Here is an 18,844-nt window from a genome sequence, read left to right on the forward strand (position 1 = left end):
GGGAAAGAGAAAGTAAGAAGATCGATGGCTGCCAGGGGTGAGGGTGAGGATGTAGGATAGATAAGTGGAGCACAGAGGAGTTTTGGAGAAGTGGAAATGCTCTGTAATGGGGGGAACATGCCATTAAACATTTACTGAAACCCATACACTTTACAATACCCAAGAGTGAACTCTGACGTGAACTACAGACCTTGGGTGATTCTGGTTTGTTGATGTAGGTTCCATGATAACAAGGTACCACTCTTGGGGGGGAAGGTTGATAACAGAGAATATTGATAGCGGGGAAGGCCATGCATGTGTAGGGGGAATGGGTATATGGGAGATTTCTGTATCTTCTTATCAACTTTGCTGTGAGCTTAAAGTCACTCTAAATGTTAATCTTTAAAAAGGCAAATTGTGCCAGCCTATGGCATGGTGGTGAAGTCAGCTGGATATCACATGGCAGATTATCCAGTTTGAGTCCCAGACTCAGGAGCTTGAGAATCATGCAGGGCATATGTGTGTGTGTGCCCCAAATCCTAACACAAGGAGAGATGGAAGAGAAGGGATTGAAGTGTGACCATTCTGCATGGGAGACTGGGTGTGTTCTCACTCCCTCCACCTTCTCCCCGTGTCTCTCTCCAGCAGGTACACACACTTTTAAGCAAAATTAAAAGAAAAAAAAAAGGGCAATTGACCCAGTCACAGTGGTGCACAGGAGGCATCATCACTTAGGAGGCTGAAAGCTGCGTGGGAGGCACAGGTTCAATTCCCAGGCTCACATGAACATGCTGGGTGTGGCTGTTCATACCTGTAATCCTATAAAGGGCCTTTTCACTGTGTCTTCATTTTCTCTCACTTTTCTAGACTAATATCAAAATGCAACTAAACTATATATAAAAACTTTATGGATAATGGGTATGCAATATTTATTTGTAGGCATTTAGACCAAGACATTTTGGTAAAATATTAAGTTTCTCCTTTCATTGTTCAAATCTCAGTATTTGATTAAACTCATCTCACACAATGAAAAAAACTATACTGTATGAGGATTTCAAGAACAAGATTATCGTCAAGTGAAGAAGAGATCGAGATGTCTGTTGTCCTTGTTATTCAAATTAAAACCAGCTTTTTTTTTTTTTCCTGTAGGGCATGTCCACTGATCTTTTTTTTTTTTTTTTCCCTGTAGGGCATGTCCACTGACCAGAGAGACAGATAGTAAGAAATCACACACACCCCCAAGAGGGATGACCGCAATCCCTTTTCCTCCATTCTCCTCTCAGGATTTTGGGGATGTACTCACACATGACTGGTGTGAGTTTTAAGCTACTGGGTCCAGGATTTCAACTGAGGTCAGCTACATGGTAGTCCAGTGATGTAACCATTTTGCCATCTGCTAGGCCCCAGCTATTCATTTTTTATTGACATATATTAGCTGTACACATTTGTGAGGTATAACGTGATTTGTTTCACACTTATAATAAAAGAATCTAGCATATAACGATTAAGTCAGGGTAATGAGGATATCCATCATCTCAATCATTAGTCATTATTTTGTTTTAGGAACATTCAAAATCTTGTAGTTACTCAGAGATAGACAATAGATTGTTGTAAACTATATTCTTCTTACTGTATTATTTATTTATTTATTTATTTATTTTTTTTGAGAGGTTTTCGCTATAGGGCGCGTGCGCTCGCCAGACAGACAGAGAGAGACATAGAGACAGAAAGCAAGAAATCACCCCCCAGGGGGGATGGTCACACCGCAATCCCTTCTCCTCCATTCTCCTCTCGGGATCTTGGGCACACACGCACACGCGCCCAGCATGAGTTTTAAGTCACCGGGTCCAGTACGCGAACCGCAGTCGACTACGTGGGAGTCCAGCGACATAGCCATTACGCTAACTGCTGGTTCCCTGTATTTTATTATTTTTTATTAAATTTTTTTCTTAGATTTTTGCCATAGGGTGCATGCACTTGCCAGAGAGAGACAGAGAGACAAGAAAGTGAGAAATCACCCTTCATAGTGGATGCTCACACCACCATCCCTTCTCACTTTTCCCCTTGGGATTTTGGGTACACATGCACATATGATTGGCATGTTCTTCAAGCTGGCCTCATGGGATCCAGCACCTTAACTACCATGTCACCTGCTGGCTTCCTTACTGTGTTTTATAACACTAGAAATCATTCCTCTGTCTGTAATTTTGTTTCCTTCAATCAGTCTCTCTATATACTATCCCACCCCCCTACCCTGCCCAGTCTCATAGTCATTTTTCAATTTTCATGGACGAATGAGAACATGTGGTATTTCTTATTTTATATTTTGACACCCATGTGTGGTTATGTCTTCTTCAAAATGTGTGCCTCAGAGATCATGCACGATTTTTTTGTTTCTAGAAAAAGCCATCCAAGAAAGTGGAAGAATATTAATAGAGAAAAACAGGTAAACATGGGAACCAGCAGTTAGCGTAATGGCTATGTCTCTGGACTCCCACGTTGTCGACCGCGGTTCGTGTCCCGGACCGGGTGGCTTAAAACTCACGCCGGGCGCGTATGCGTGCGTGCCCAAGATCCCGAGAGGAGAATGGAGGAGAAGGGATTGCGGCGTGACCATCCCCCCTGGGGGGTGATTTCTCGCTTTCTGTCTCTATGTCTCTCTCTGTCTGTCTGGCGAGCGCACGCGCCCTACAGTGAAAATCTCTCAAAAAAAAAAAAAGGTAAACAATAGCATCTTATAACAGAAAAATAAATAAATATTTTTAGATAAAACAAAATAATGGCAATATATTTGAGGAAGTCAGAACTACCACTTAAGGAGAGAACTGAAAGGAGAGTTTTTTACTTTAACCAAACAAAGTACCTGATGGTTGTAGACAGTGACAGAAAGGGAGCCCAGGCTTAGAGAAAGCACAGTGAGCCAGGCATAAAGATCCAAGGGTCTTGCTTGAGTCGTGCATGATTTCTTGTCTTCTCTGTCTGTTTGCTTTTTACTTTGGGCATATGTAGTTCCTGGTATTATTTTATTTTTTGAGAATTTTTTTGCTATAGGGCATGTGCGCTCGCCAGACAGACAGAGAGAGACATAGAGACAGAAAGCGAGAACTCCCCCCCAGGGGGGATGGTCATGCCGTAATCCCTTCTCCTCCATTCTCCTCTCAGGATCTTGGGCACGCACACACACACGCCCGGTGTGAGTTTTAAGCCACCCGGTCCAGGACGCAAACCGCGGTCGATTACGTGGGAGTCCAGCGACATAGCCATTATGCTAACTGCTGGTTCCTGGTCCTGGTATTATTTTAAGATGAGAAAATTGGACTAGATGACCTCTGAGGCCCCCTTTACCTCTCATGTTCTTCATTTCTATAAGTGACACTAAAGAAGTCAGCAACCAGTAATAAATAATAATAATTAACTTCATTCTGCAGGATCCAATTGTGGGGATAATTCATCTCTAACTGTTCTCATTCTTTTCGTCTCTGTTTAGAATCCCATTTCCAGAGAGAGTAAACTAGGTCCACCTAAGACTTACATCTCACCTCTTGACTAATGAGTAGTTGTGACCTTGTTCAACTGGCCCATCAAAAACTTCAATGGGGAGGTGGTAGTTCTCTAAAGTGAACCATGGCATTGTTTCCAAAATAAGGGTCACTCATGTCTCCTTCACTTGTAAAACAACAAAAGGTAACCATGTGTCAGAACGGTTGCTTTAAGTCCATACCATGTCAACCAGTATTAGTCCTCATTCAACTGTCACTTTTCAAGTTTGGATTCAAGTTTGGATTTTCTTATCACAGAAAGTATTTTAATTCTTTTTTTCCCTTTCTCATTTTTCCCCATAGAGGGCCCATGTGCACCCAGAGAAAAACAGAGATACAGAGAGAGGAATTAGAGAAAGTGCTCCTCTTGGAGAATGATCATGTCATAATCCCCTCTCCATCTCACCCTTCTTTTGGGATTTTGGACTTGCATACCCATGTATCCAGCATGTTCTTCAAGCTGCCTGATCCAGAACTTGAACCACATGAAATTGAACTTCGAAATTTCCCTAGTACCTGACTTCAGGTTCAGGAAAACTGAAGTGATTTTAAATGTCGAATCAGAAGTTACAGGCTATATGGGGTCTGGCTACCTTGACTACCAGGCCATGAAGCTGGCTCTGTTCCATTTCTTGTATCTTAAAATAAATAAATAAATAAATAAATAAATAAATCAGCATTAGAGCTAGCAAATGGCATAGGGGTTAACACAGCTGAATCCCACATGGCTAACTGGGTTGTTCAAGTCCTAGACCTGGTGGCTTAAAAAACACATGGAGCATGCGTACATGTATGCCCCAATTCTCAAGAGGAGAATGAAGAAGGGATTGCAGTATGGCCACCCCCCTGGGGGGGTGATTTCTCTCTCTTTCTCTCTCTCTCTCTCTCTGTCTTTCTCTGGTGAGCACATGCACCCTATAGCAAAATACAAAAAAAAAAAAAAAGAAAAATTAGCAATTAATTACATAAAGAGGAACACATCCAACACTTGCTCAGGAAAATATCTTTGTACCTTGCTTTGCCAATTATAAGCCATCTAACTTTGGTCAGTAAGTTGAACTTTCTTTGTCTCAGTATCTTTATTGATAAGCAGATGGGTTAGGGGATCTTTAACACCTGGTAACATCTTATCATCCTCACACATTTACAGTAATAAATGCTCCCTACTATTTTAGGGCCACACAGTATTGCAAAATTTATTTTATGTCAAAAATCCTGTGAAATGGTATAAAGCTACTAGAAAACCTACCAGAAATATCAAAAGAAGATTTATTTATTCATAATTTTAAAGAACATGATTTTTCTTCCCAAATGATTTGAAGGAAATAAAAGGAAGCTGTTTGTAATTGGAAAAATGCTGAAATTCAGACTAGCGGTAATGTAGCAACCAGGTAGATGCTTTTAAAATTTTTAATTAAATTGAATGCCATTGAAATAAAATGAATATGTTGGGTAAATGCAGTTAAAGAAAAGGATAAAATCTGTTATTTCTTGGACTATTTTTCAGATAAAAGTTTCTAATTTGAAATTACTAGAGCAACATAAAACATATTGTCAGTAAATTTTGATGACTTTCAATGAGATTACTCTTATTCTTAAACATTATATACTTGAGATTTTTCTAGAAGCAACAGTAATATATGTATTAGGATGTGCAATAAAACCTCTACAGAATTATTAGATTATTTATTCTTACTTTTTATTACATCTTGGTATGTATTTGCTGTTATTTAAAAAATTAATATTTAATGTTTTAAATTTTGTTTTATTTTGACAGGGGACATTACTTGAAAAGATAGGTCTTATGAAATCTGAAGAATTATTTTCCAGGGCAGCACAAGCCTATTTCACAAAACCAATTTCAGATGAAAATGTTACAGTAATTGACACAGCCTTTAATGGCATTCCAGTACGTTTGTATTTGCCAAAAAAGAAGTCAGAAAGAAAGAGACCAGCTGTAATTTTTATTCATGGTGGTGCTTTTGTCTTGGGAAGTTGCAGTAAGTGCATTTTTTTATATGTGTGTATTTGTATGTGTGTGTAGTACATTATACAGTCACAAGTTGCTTAACAATGGAGATGTGTCCTGTAAAATATGTCAATAAGCAATTTCATTGTGTGAGCATCGTATATAGTGTGTGTACATGTGTATGTTTGGGAGAATGTTTGTTGATATGGTATTTATTTTTTGTGAGACTGTACATGTATCATAGCAAAGAGAGAAGACCATATCAATCGTGGTTCATATTGAATTCTTCAGATACACAGGGTAGCAAATACAATTTACAAATTAGGAAAGATTGGTACATTGGATTCCCACATGTCAGACCACAGTTTGAGTCCCAGAATCACCAGCTTGAAAATCATGCCGGTCGCGTGTGCATGTATGTCCAAAATCCCAGGAGCAGACTGGAGGAGAAGGGATTGCATGATGGTCATCCACTCTGGGGGCAATTTCTCACTTTCCCTCTCTCTGTCCCTTCCTCTCTCTCTCTAGTGAGTACACAAGCCCTATGGCTAAAACCTTAAAAATTTTCAAAAAGATTTTTAAAAAACCTCTGTATTATTAAATAAATTCATATTGACAGCAAAAATTGCAAAGTTTAAGTAGTGAACTTGAAATTTAACTTTGAAATTACCCAAGGACCTGACTTCAGTTTCAGACAAATTGAAGAGGACAAGATGTTTTAAAAGTTGAATTAGAAGTTATGTGATCTGTAGTTACCAAGCAGCAAACATGTTCAAGTAGTAGACTAATGCAAAAGTAATGTGGAAGGTTGGAATCCAATGTGTAACTTTGAAATTAAAATGAAAGATAAACAGAGTTGAGTAAAATCAGCTTCTCCCTAAAAGTCTCTATTCCCATAGAATATTTGGACATGATTGCATCAGGTGCAGTGGAGTAATTCAGACACACACATGCATGCACACACACATGTGTATGCACACACATTCATTCTCTTGCTTTTAGACTATTGGTGTATATAGTACAGAGTCTTCACATAACACAGAGTACAAAGAATATTGTACTATAAGCTTAGAAGACACAAGAAGAAAATAAGAACTCTTTCCTGCGAGATCCTACAGCCTGATCATTATACCCAGAATTTAGGATCCATGATCTGTTAACATTTTAAAACAAGCAAAAATGTTAATGCAGGGCTCGGCAGGTGGCATGGTAGATGCAGGACTCCTACTGCAGTGTGAGACCTAGACCTGGTGACTTGATGTCTCACTCTCCCTCTACCTCTCCCTCTCTCTGGGCAAATTGAATAGTAGTAGTAATAAATAAAATAAAATAAATAATTATTTTTTAAAAATCAGGAAAAAAATGCTATCCCAATCAGCTGGGTGGTCAAGTTTTACTTTGCTACGTAAGCACCTTCTCAGGACAGGTATTATTATCACAGTTTTAAATGTGTGGCAATATACATAGAGGTTAAGTGATTTTCTCTAAGTCTAATTACTTAAGTGGTGGAACCAAGAAGAAAACCTAGGCCTATCGGTAGGATCCACTGATGTAACCTTCGTACCGTTCGTGAGCAGTCCGCCATGCTCTTAATGTGGGTAAAGATGCTATCTCTTACATGGAGTGAGCTTTTATCCCTATCTCTTACATGGAGTTAGCTTTTTTCCCTATCTGCATGACATTTCTGCACTTTCAGTACTCTCCCTACATTTCTCAGCACCTCGCCCATCCCCTATCAAGATGTATGTCCAGTAATTCCACAGGCTCCATTCCTTCACATGCGTCCCTTCACCCTCTGGATATTTTCTTAAAAATTATTAGGACTTGGGACCAGCAAATGACATATTGAATGACTGAAAATAATTTTGGCATTGGTTTTAATAAAACGTTATCACAAAATTTAATTAGTAATGCTCAATCTCTTTGATCTTTTTACTTCTCTTAAGTATACGTGGACTATATTCAACCCCTAACAATTTCTATAAACAATTAGAGTGGTAAGAACACCTAGGCCACTGATTTAAGAGACAAAAATATAAATTGTTTCTTTTATTCAGGAAACTGACTTCTAGGCAGCAAGTTTATTTACTTATTATTAAGTATAAATGTGTTCAAGTATTTATTTATTATTTATTTATTTATTTTGAGAAAGATTTTGCTATAGGGTTCATGTGCTCAGAGGAGAGACAAAGACAGACAGAGAGGGACCAGCCAGTGGCGTGGTGGTTAAGGCACTGGACACTTCCACATGGCCAACTACAGTTCGAGTTCTGGACCTGGTGGCTTGCTTTCTCACTTTCCCTTTCTCTCTTTCACTTTGTGTGTGTGTGTGTGTGTCTGGTCATGTTAAAAAAATTAATAAATAAAATTTTAAAAAATTGTAAAAACCTTGGGGCCAGCAGGTGGCGTGGTGATTAAGGTGCTGGACTCCCATATGGCCAATTGCAGTTTGAGTCCTGGACCTGGTGGCTTGCTTTCTCACTTTCCTTTTCTCTTTCCCCGCCTCTCTGGTCAAATTGAAAATGATAATAATAAGTAAAACAAAACAAAACAAAATGATAGACAGACAGAAAGTGAGACACCACTCTCCCAGGAGTGACGGCCATGCCTCAATCCCTTCTCCTCCAGTCTTCTCCTGGGATTTTGGGCACGTACGCACTTGTGCCCAGTGTGAGTTTCAAGCCACTGGATCTGGAACTCAAACTACAATCGACTATGTGAAAGTCTAGTGACGTAACCATTATGCCACCTGCTGGCCCTTAAGTATTTATTATCTGAGATTTTTGTTAAAGGAAAAAAAGCTTACTTTTGAATGGTACTAAGGAGTATATCTGGCAGTATGTTAATATTCCTTTACTGAAAAGGACAATGCTAATAGTTTTCCCCCCAAAATGACCTATGGTTGAACCTCTGAATATGTGAAAATTGTTGGGTTGTTAGGAAAGCCACGAGGCATTTTTGCATAGAAAAATAAGTCATGACTTTCCTGACAACCTAAAATAAAGCTGGACATAATATGATGCTCAGCTTAATTCCAAATGGGGGTTTATCCGAGACAGTTTAGAGGAAACCATGGTAATTTGTAGTTCACTTTTAGAGAGCCAGACGTACACTTTCTTTCTTCCTGTCCTTAGTTCTGTAGGTAGTAAATGAAATATTGTGTCTATTACCAATAAAGCTTTGGAGAATGTGTCCTTAGGTCTTTCTAATGGGTCACTCTCGTTCGATTACACCTGTATTTTCTAGTAGTGCTACATACCACAGGCCGCCTCCTGGTAAAACCTGTCACAGGAAGTAGCAGTTTATATGTTTCAGGGCCATCCCTGGTAAACAGTGCCCCTTTGAGACTCACTGAATCACAGTGCACCTGGAAAGAGAGTTCTGATAGGAAACAAAAGGTCCACAGAACATGCCACATTTCTCCTCCCATTGTTACTGGTCAGGAATGATTTAATAGGTGGAGGATTAAGAAGGATTTGTTACTCTGATAGAGGTCCTTCCGCGTAATAACAGAAGCGAGGCTGTGGGGTTCCCACCAGTTAATTACGGTCTACATTTGCATCACATTTCACCAGGGTAGGCAGATTTTTATTGTTCTTCATCTACATGCCACACCTTTATATATGTTTCTTTCATTTCAGAACATATGGCTTATGACATTGTGCATAGACAGATGGTAAACCAACTTGGTGCTGTTGTCCTAGGAGTGGAGTAAGAGAATAATTTTTAAAATTATTTTATTTAGCTTTCTTTCTTTTTCCCTTTCTATTTTATTTGACCAGAGAGGGACAGAATATAAGAGCAAGAGAGAGGAAAGCGAGAAAGCAAGTCACCAGATCCTGGACTTGAACCGTGGTCGGTCATGTGGGATTCCAGCGCCCCCAACCACCACACCACCTGCCAGCCCCAGATAATAACTTTTTAATGTTATTTATTGTTTTCTTCTTAGACAGGGTCTAACTAGGTTGAGGTCCTTCTGCTACAGCCTCCAAGTAGCTGGGACCACAGGTGTACACTACCAGGCCCAGCTCTTTCAGAGAGGGTCTCACTGTGGTGCTCATGTCGGCTGTAGGCTTATAATCCTGCCTTAGGCTCTGGAGCATTTGGGATGGCAGGTGTGTGCCATTGTGCCTGGCTTGGAGAGCAGCCTGGGGATTGATCCAAGGCTTCCTATCTGGCCTCCACCTGCTGAGCAGTAGTATGCTGGGTGCCCTACTGCAGTGGGGCCAATTACCATGAGTTACTAAAGTCCCGTGATCTTTGCCTCCACAGCATAGGTTTGATTTCCACAACAAGCCTCAAATCGATTTGGATCATAGGGGTTTTTGATTCATAGCAATAACTTTTGTTAGTATTATAATATCCATGCCTCTTCGAAGAGGTCTAAATTCCTTTTAGACTGACATTGTGAATTCCTGAGAGGCACTGTAGGGTGAGCATCTTTAGAAATATAGCCATGATAATCTCTAGGAAAATAAAACTGAGGTCCTAGAAGTATTTTAAAATAACAATTACATGTTTTAGGTGCGTTAGTTTTGTCCAGATTATGCTACATTTCAGATATGGATTACAATGTAATGAAATTGTTAGTGCCATCTGGCCAACATTTAGGTTTAGTATCGGAATAGGAATAGTTTGCTAATTCTAATTATGATATTAAGATTACTACTATAGATAGAAATAAAACTAATAAAGCAGAATATTAGGGGTGAACTTCTGTATGAGGATGCAGTATATATGATATATGTACATACACATTGAAATGAAAGATTCAGAGTAAGATCAATTTTGCTCATTGGATCTGTGGGTTAAATTGACATATATATATATATATGTATACACACACACATAAAATCTAAGTTTAATAATACTTTGTTCTTTTATTTTTTTTTTTTTTCCTTTCCCTAAAGCTATAGACTAGCTCCTGAATACCAATACCCCATTCCTTTAGAAGATAGCATTTCTGTGACCAGGTTCTTTCTACAAGATAAAATTCTCGCAAAATATGAAGTGGATCCAACTCGAATCTGTATTTCAGGCGACAGCTCTGGGGGTATGTTTACGGCAATAGTGACTCAAGTGGTATGTTTTATGTATTATTTATGTTTATATCACACATATATGCTATCATTCTATCACAACATAATTATTTCAGCTTCAGCATTTGTGTTGGTCTTATATTTGAAAACTGTGAATTGGCAAAAGTAAATGAGCAATTTTCTATCCTTTTAGCCTACTTGTATCTTACATAGATGTGGTCCAACATCTATCGTTAGTTGCATTGAGAGCACTGAGGAGACTCCACATATAATACAAAATAAAGCTCTTATTTACGCCACTAACTTTAAGAAAAATATAATGTCTAGAAATTACTCTCTAACAAGTGGTTTGTTGTTCTCCTTAGGTCATTTGTAAAATCTGCCACTCATGTGGGATTAGTGTGATCCATGCTGCTACTGCTTGCTTATCATGTAGTGTATCATGAGATAACCTCTGAGCCATGTGTCATGCTTGTCTAAAGGAGTTACTACTGTGACAAGACAAAATTGATCTAATCGTGAAACTCTTGCTGTGTGCAATAAAATAATAACTGCCTACAAGTTATATTTCAATGATCAATAATATATTTGAAAAGTGGACTCAGTTCAATAGACAATTTTCACCATTAAACGACTTTTTAATACAACAAAAATAAATAAGCAAAAGGGCACCCTTTTCAATGTATGTGAAGAGCTCCTGCGTATGGTCTGGTAACCTGGAAATAATTGTACATAAGGGGTTAAATGCTTATGCACAGGGATTCCCAGGTTACAAGTCTGTATGCAGGAGCTCTGTATATGATCATTTAATCTGTAAAAAAAAAAATGACTCTAGGTTGTGTGTCATCATGGCTCAAACATGGTGTCAGAATTGAAAGAATTCAAAATCTAGTAGAAAGAATACAGAAGGATGACTCTTAATATAACATGGGATATAGTTTTAAGGTATAACATGAATACCGTTTTTAATATAGGGGAAATGAAAATTGGATGGAAAGAAATTGAGATAACTTGCTGTATGAGTTCAGGAAAAGAAATGATTATATTGATCCGCTATCTACATGCACAAACACATACATGAATGTTTATGGCTACATTTTAACATGTACTGAGCTGGGTGGAGAGATCCATTCCAGACTGAAAACAGCGGTAGTGGCTGGTTTAAAACTGTCAAGTTCAGATGACTTGAGAGTAGGTTCTCCATCGGTTCATTGAAGTTTGATTTTGACCTAAGTCTTGAAAGAAGTCAGAGAGATAGGGAAGAATATTGAGTTCTGGAGGAACAGAGAACATGAGAGAAGACTAATGGAATTAGAATTCAAGTATTTGTGACAAAATAAAGTTATTCATTTGGCACTTCAGAAAAGATTAGGGGCATATATTGGAGGGCTGAGGAAAAAGAATACAAAGAGTTTAGCTCAACTACCATTTTTTAAGGGCCTGGGGCTACTGAGGCCAACATTGCTCATACTGGTCAATGCCCCCTCCATGCCAATTTCCAAGGGGTGACTCCTGAGCCTTAGACCCTGCTTTGCCAGCCACAATATCATGATCATGCCCAATCTTGACTATTATCACCCCTGCTGCTCCATGTCTCTGCAGACACTGAAGCTATATCCTTGCTGCCTCGAACAAAATCCCCCAAATATTTGAATCATTGGAGAGACACTGCTTATTCTGTTCCTGTTACCAGGTTTATAAAATAGTCTAGTTGAAGAGACAAGGATTAGCTATTCTTAAAGTACTTTTCTTCCAAGCTTCTGCTATCAGGGCTGGTGCTGAACAGTAGACTCTCACTGTACAAGAATTAAACCTTAAAAGTGGCTCTCTGTTACTATTACAGTCCTTCCTGCAAAGCATTCATGTAACCTTATTAGGAATGTCAGATCTTAAAAGTTCTTAGAAAGCAGAGGTTTCACAGACATCTCTGCCCTTCTAATTCCCTGGAGTTCACCACACTCTGGTTAGTCTCAGAGTGTACAGTCTATTCAACTTGCCTGATGATTGGTCTTCCATTGCTTTGGGTAAGATTACAAATGACTTGAGTTAGAGCAGGCAATGTGAGGGCTCCTATAATTATCAACCCAAGAGGAAGAACCCCTGAAGGGAGATCCTGATCAGCAGAGCATCTCTGAGGGATTCTACATAGAATGTCCCATGAAATTTTTAGGACACTAGGAAGAACAGTTTGAAGATTTGTTACTGAGCAGGGTGATTTGGGTGAATGTATAGAAGTAAATAAGATAGTCTCATCATCTCAACACAGTGGTTTTAGTAGAGTGGGTATTGGCGCAGGAAGGACACCAGCAGCTCAAGACTGCACAGCAGTAGTGACATTTATAAGCCGCTTTCATCTTGCCAGGCCATTTTCCTCTTGGTCCTGTCTCTGAACTAATGTCTTCATAGCCTGACGTTTCTTCTACCTTTTGTTGTAAAGCTTGAGGAGTTTCATAGTTCTTAAGAAAGCCATTGTTCTTGTTTTTTTTTTTTTTCTCAAAACAGCTATGAATTTCAGTCAGTTTGTGAGTTTCTACTATATTTCTTTTTTTAAAGAATTATTTTCACTTTATTATTATTATTATTATTATTTTCCAATTTGACCAGAGAGAGACAGAGAAAGGGAAAGTGAGAAAGGAAGTCACAAGGTCCAGGACTTGAACCAAGGTTGACCATGTGGGAGTCCAGTGCCTTTAACCACCACGCAACCTGCTGGCCCTCTATTATATTTCAATGTAGCTTGAAAAGGAAAAATATTGAATGCACGATCCCTGTAACTATTGGAACCCCAAGCATCTGCCAACTCATTTTTTAAGATAACCTCTTAGTAGCTTAAGAAGGTATCAGTTGAATCTCTGCCTCATTTTTTGTTTCTGTGGTTATAGTTTCTTCTATTCAGCTCATGGGATGATCCAATGTGCTTACTAAGTTATCTGTCTGAGGACGCTGGGTAGGGTTTAAGTGCCTGGGAAAGATTCTGTTAGGGAACTTTGCTCTCTTCCTTGTCATTCTCAACTGTGGGACCTTTCATATATTGAGTGCATATTTTGGAGTTGGTTGGATATCTTTTTTCTGGTCATATGCTGCTGATATTCCAGTTAATTCTTCTACTTGATATGTCAGTTACTCTGGCAAGCAGTTGACTTCAAGAAGCATCCTCCGGATTCTAATACTTTCATGAGGAGTGAGAGCAGATATCTCCATTTGCCTATACATTGATATTACAGGAGCTGGTTTGTAGCTTCGGTGATTGCTCCTGGGAGAATTCATTCCTGGTTCTTTTCTATAGTTTGTGGGACTAAAACAAGAAAGGAAAAGGAAATAAATATTGGCTCTTCTCATCTCATAGCTCAAATCTGAGGATGCTCCAAATATTAGGTCATCAAAAGAGTCATGACACAGTTTTGCATAGAAAAATAGAAAAGAACATCATGACTTTACTGATGACCCAATATAATGTTCCACCTGTCTTCCTGCTCTTCAAAGTTTTATAAATTACTGCCCTTACTTTCTAACATACTACACTATTTTTTTCTAAAGGTCAATTGTATATTAGGAATACTTTAACTTTGTATATTTTGTTTTGAGTTTGGTTAATATGTGAGCTTGGTCATTGATTATTTCTATTTATATATATATATATGAAATATATATATATTAGAATTATTTTATTTATCTTTATTTATTTAATTAATTTATTTTAATTTGACCAGGGAGGGGCAGAGTGAGAGAGAGAGATAGAAAGTGAGAAAGCAAGCCACCAGGTCCAGGACTTGAACCAAGGTTGGCCATATGGGAATCCAGCTCCCTTAACCACCTTGCCACCTCTGGCCCCACTTTATTATATTTATTCTTCCTTCTCATTTAACATTACTTTAGCTCAAAAATGATTTTTAAATAGATAATTCATTATCTTCTCTAGGAATCTTGGGAATACATCCTCAGGAATGTATTGTTAGGCAGTTTTACTGTTGTGTAAACATCGCTGAGTACTTACACAAACCTATATGGTGTAGGCTACTACACAACTAGGCTATATGGTTAACCCATTGTAATTCTATGGGAACACTGTTGTATACGTGGTCTGTCCTTGATGAACATTGCTATGTGGCATATAATGATATTTTGGTGATCATATGTGAGTAAATGCTTATTTGTGTGTGTGTGTGTGTGTGTGTGTGTGTGTGTGCATGTGTGTACTAATAAAGTGGAATGGAAATGAAGTATAATATGAAAATAATCACTGGGTTCTGTGTCAGTGTTCTATTTTTATGTCTCTTAAATGATTATAATCACGCCTTCTATTAGTGCAGTTTGAAAGCATTTGACTCATTCACATTTTATTATATCTTTTTTCAGTTGAAGGATGATCCAGAATTCAAAAATAAAATTAAGGCACAAGTTTTAATTTACCCTAGCTTACAATCAGTTGATCTTTCCATGCCATCTTACCAAGAGAATGAATATGGTTTGATTCTGACAAAAGAAATGGCAGTGAAATACGCATGCCTATATATAACTAATGATGAAGCTCTGCTCCAGGCAGCGAGAAAAAACCAGCATATGCCTCAGGGATCAAGACATCTGTTCAAGTTTGTTAACTGGAGTACCCTTCTTCCTGAGAAATATAGAAAGAACCATGTTTATAAAGAGCCAGTTCTCGGAAAACTTAACTCATTTCCAGGACTTTTGGATACTAGGTTGTCACCTTTGATAGCCAATGACTCCCAGCTACAAAATTTGCCATTGACTTATATCATCACCTGTGGACATGATGTCCTAAGAGATGATGGACTTATATATGTCACACGACTTCGGAGTGTTGGCGTTAAAGTTGTTCATGAGCATATGGAAAATGCCTTCCATGGAGCCCTATCATTCATCACACCACCATTTTATTTACATTTAGGCTTTAAAATGAAAGATATGTATATCAATTGGTTAGAAAAAAATCTATAAGTAGCACATGTAACTAGGGAATCATGCAGTTAGTATCACAATCCAAAAGGTATATTTTGACATCTTGTGAATTTAATGAACAGAATCATGATATGAATTTGGATAAACCCCAGTTCAAATCAGAGTGAAGTTTGCTGTGTACCTTTGAATAATTTATGAATTTCTTTCATATTAGATCTTGCTAAAATGAAAACATTCACTGTATTCTTCCCATTAAATATTATATATCGTGCTTGATAAGCTTTGAATATGCATCAGATTACTAACATAAAAAAAGTAAATGTGGTTATGGGCAAAATAAGACCAATAATTTCTGGTCAGTGAAAAGAATGGTAGTGGTGAGCGAGGAGAAAGTAGAAGGCTGGAAAGCTGCAATGGCATTTGTATGGGGACTAAGGTTGAAAGCACTACATTGCAGCACAAATATTCTTTTTCAGTTAGTTACAGTCTGTTCATTAATTGTATATTTTCAGTGTAAATTCTGGTTTTTTTTATTCATTTAATAAAAATGCACTCTACTCTCAAATGTTATCAATAAGCTGCTTTCTTTATAGAAGGGAAAGGTTAATATGTCCCCTTAGAGGAAGTCCACATCTTTCAAACGATTCTGAAGGGTTTGGCATGTGATTTGCTGAGAGCCCTTCGGCGAAGTAGACAACACTTCTTTGGGGTTTTTAACAAAGAAGAGTAATTTTAAAGAGTGTCTAAAAGTAAGAGAAGAGAGTCTCACCATTTCCTTCTAGGGCTTCAGAACACTGCACTGGCAGAGGAATAGATACCAGTGTCCCAGGACAACATAGCAGATGTGGCACCTACAAGCCATTTTCTCTACATTCTCTCCACTTCCCCTCTCCTTTTATGCCAACATCTTAATATCTCAACATTCCTTCTAGCTTCTTTTGATTTAAAGCATGAGGAATTTGTGATTCCTAGGAAAACCAGTGTGCTATGGATTTAATTTCATTTCTAAATTTTTTCTGTATTTAGTATAACTTGGCAAAAGAAGAGATTTAGTGATGGGTTCTTTATAAATCTAGAACAAGCAACATCTGCTCGCTCATCTTTTGAATTAACCTTATCTAGTTCTACTGTTACCCTAAAGAGTGGGTTGAAATCTTTTGTCTCCTCTCTGTTCATGGGGATTTACATGGTCATTGTCATTTTTTTTTTCTCTTTAGTCTTATGCAAAGAGTTTGGCATGTTAATGAGTAATATACTTTTCTAGCCAGTCTCCTGTCTTAGGCCACTGGAAGAGAATCCAGAGACTGGGAAAGAGAATACAGGCTAACAACATTCACCACTAGTCCAGCCCAAGAGAGCTGTTCACATTTTATACAAACTTGACATGTCTAAAATACATGAAGAATTTAAACAACTCAAGAGAAGAAAAAAAAACTTAATTAAAAAAATGAGTAAAAGATCTAACTAGACATTTTCCAAAAGAATGTATACAAATGACCAAAAGGCATATGAAAAAATGCTCAACACCGCTCATCATCAGGGAAATGCAGATTAAAATCACAAGTTATCATGTCACACACGTTGTAATGGTTATTATCAAAATGGCCAAAGGTAAAATGTGATGGTGAGATTGTGAGAAAAAAAGAACTATTTTGGTAGACATATAAGTTGGTACAGCTATTATAGAAAATGATTTGGAGTTTTCTTAATAAATTAAAATTAGGGCTATAATACCACCCATCAATTTCATTTCTGGGTATACACCCACAAGAAATAAAATTAGTATATCAGAGATATTGGCACTCCCATGCTTATAGCAGCATTATTCACTATTGCCAAGATATGAGCTCTAGTGTCCATCAGTGAATGAATGGGATGAAAGTAAGTGTCCATCAATGAATGAGTGGATAAAGAAAATGTAGTATGTATATATTATTGAATATTATTACACCATAAAAAGGAGGAAATTGTGTCATGTGTGACAACAAGGATGATATTATATTAAGTGAAATAAGTCAGAGACAGAAAGCAAAATACATATTGCATGATCTCACTCAAATCTGAATCTGAAAATGCTGATCTCATAGAAGTAGAAAGTAGAATGATGGTTACCAGTGTCTGGCATGTAACAGCGTGGGGTTCAAGAAATCTATCCTATAACATGATTATTATAGTAAATAGTGTGTTGCATACTTAGAATTTGCTGTAAGTAATTTAATTTGAAAAATTCTCACTGCAGAAATAAAGTGATAGATATTTTAATTAGCTTGATTCAATCAGCTTATAATGCGTATATATATATCAAAATGTTATCCTCTACACAGTAAATATAAAAATGTTTATTTGTCAACAATATCACAGTAAGATGGGCAGAGAAAGGGGTGTAGAATGATACAGCTTGCCAAAAATAACAAAATAACAAGCAAAAATAATTAATGTACATCCAAGGTTGTCATAATATGATAGATTGCCTCACATTTTTTTGTTGTTGTAAGTTGTGTACACTAACCAAAGAGAGACAAGGAAAATGAAAAAGCACTCCCTGTGGGACCTGGTATCATCACAATCCCTTCTTCTCATCTCCCCGTTCAAGATTTTGGGCATGTACTGTTTTTCAAATCACCAGGTCCAGGGCTTTACCTATGCAGTCAGCCATGTGGGATCTAGCCTCCTTAACCACCACTGGCTAGCCCTGTATTATGTTCTGATGAGTCTCATTCGTTCTACAAGCAGAGAAGCAGAGATATTTGCCTTGGAGTCATTTCCCACAATGTGTTTAGGTGGCAAAGCCACTGGTCATGTCCTGTTCCTAGAAACTACGTTTCAGAACCTAGGAATTATGGGAGGGATCCTGTCTTCAAAAAGTTCATGGACAATGTATATTTTATATATAAAACAAAAATTATGCATGCATTTTAAAATATTTGTACCAAAAATAAACTCACACCTAGATTCTGTTTTTCCATGAAATTGTAAAAGTCCTCTCATATATTCATTGACGCATTATATCATCACGGGTAATAACACAACAGCTAGTGAGGTAGGAGAAAACTAGCAAATGGAAGCAAATAAGGGGGCTAGAGTATCTGCTTCTGTGGCTAGATAAAAAAACTGATCATGGCAGAAAATTCCCCAGCCAAAGTGATGTAGACAGGAGATTTCCAGCGGAGCATGTCTGGCTAATCCAGCCATATTTGACAGAGCCATTGAGATAAATAAATAAGTGGGCCCAGCCACATTTGATAGAGTCAGTGAGATGAGAACAAGCAGTGGATCCAGCCAATGATCAACCCACATGCTAGATTAAAAATTATAAACCTCACAGAATGTAACTGCTGGGTCCCTTGAGTCTCTCTCCCTCTGACCTCTCTTTCTCCCTGCTCTGGTCAACTCCTACCTCT

General features: G+C 37.9%; 1 protein-coding gene across 1 annotated transcript in view; it reads left to right on the plus strand.

Annotated features, from left to right (window-relative positions):
- The window catches only part of LOC102485155 (arylacetamide deacetylase-like 2), a 17,347-nt gene extending 1,865 nt beyond the window's left edge, over positions 1–15,482 (plus strand). The window contains exons 2-5 of the mRNA XM_006149739.1: positions 5,296–5,518; positions 9,129–9,198; positions 10,398–10,569; positions 14,883–15,482. Coding sequence (XP_006149801.1) covers positions 5,296–5,518; positions 9,129–9,198; positions 10,398–10,569; positions 14,883–15,482 — 1,065 coding nt within the window. The remainder of the gene's footprint in view (positions 1–5,295; positions 5,519–9,128; positions 9,199–10,397; positions 10,570–14,882) is intronic.
- The last annotated feature ends 3,362 nt before the right edge of the window (positions 15,483–18,844 follow it).

The sequence above is a fragment of the Tupaia chinensis genome, unplaced genomic scaffold (genome assembly GCF_000334495.1).
Source record: "Tupaia chinensis unplaced genomic scaffold, TupChi_1.0 Scaffold000272_1, whole genome shotgun sequence".
NCBI classification, from domain to species: Eukaryota; Metazoa; Chordata; class Mammalia; order Scandentia; family Tupaiidae; genus Tupaia; species Tupaia belangeri.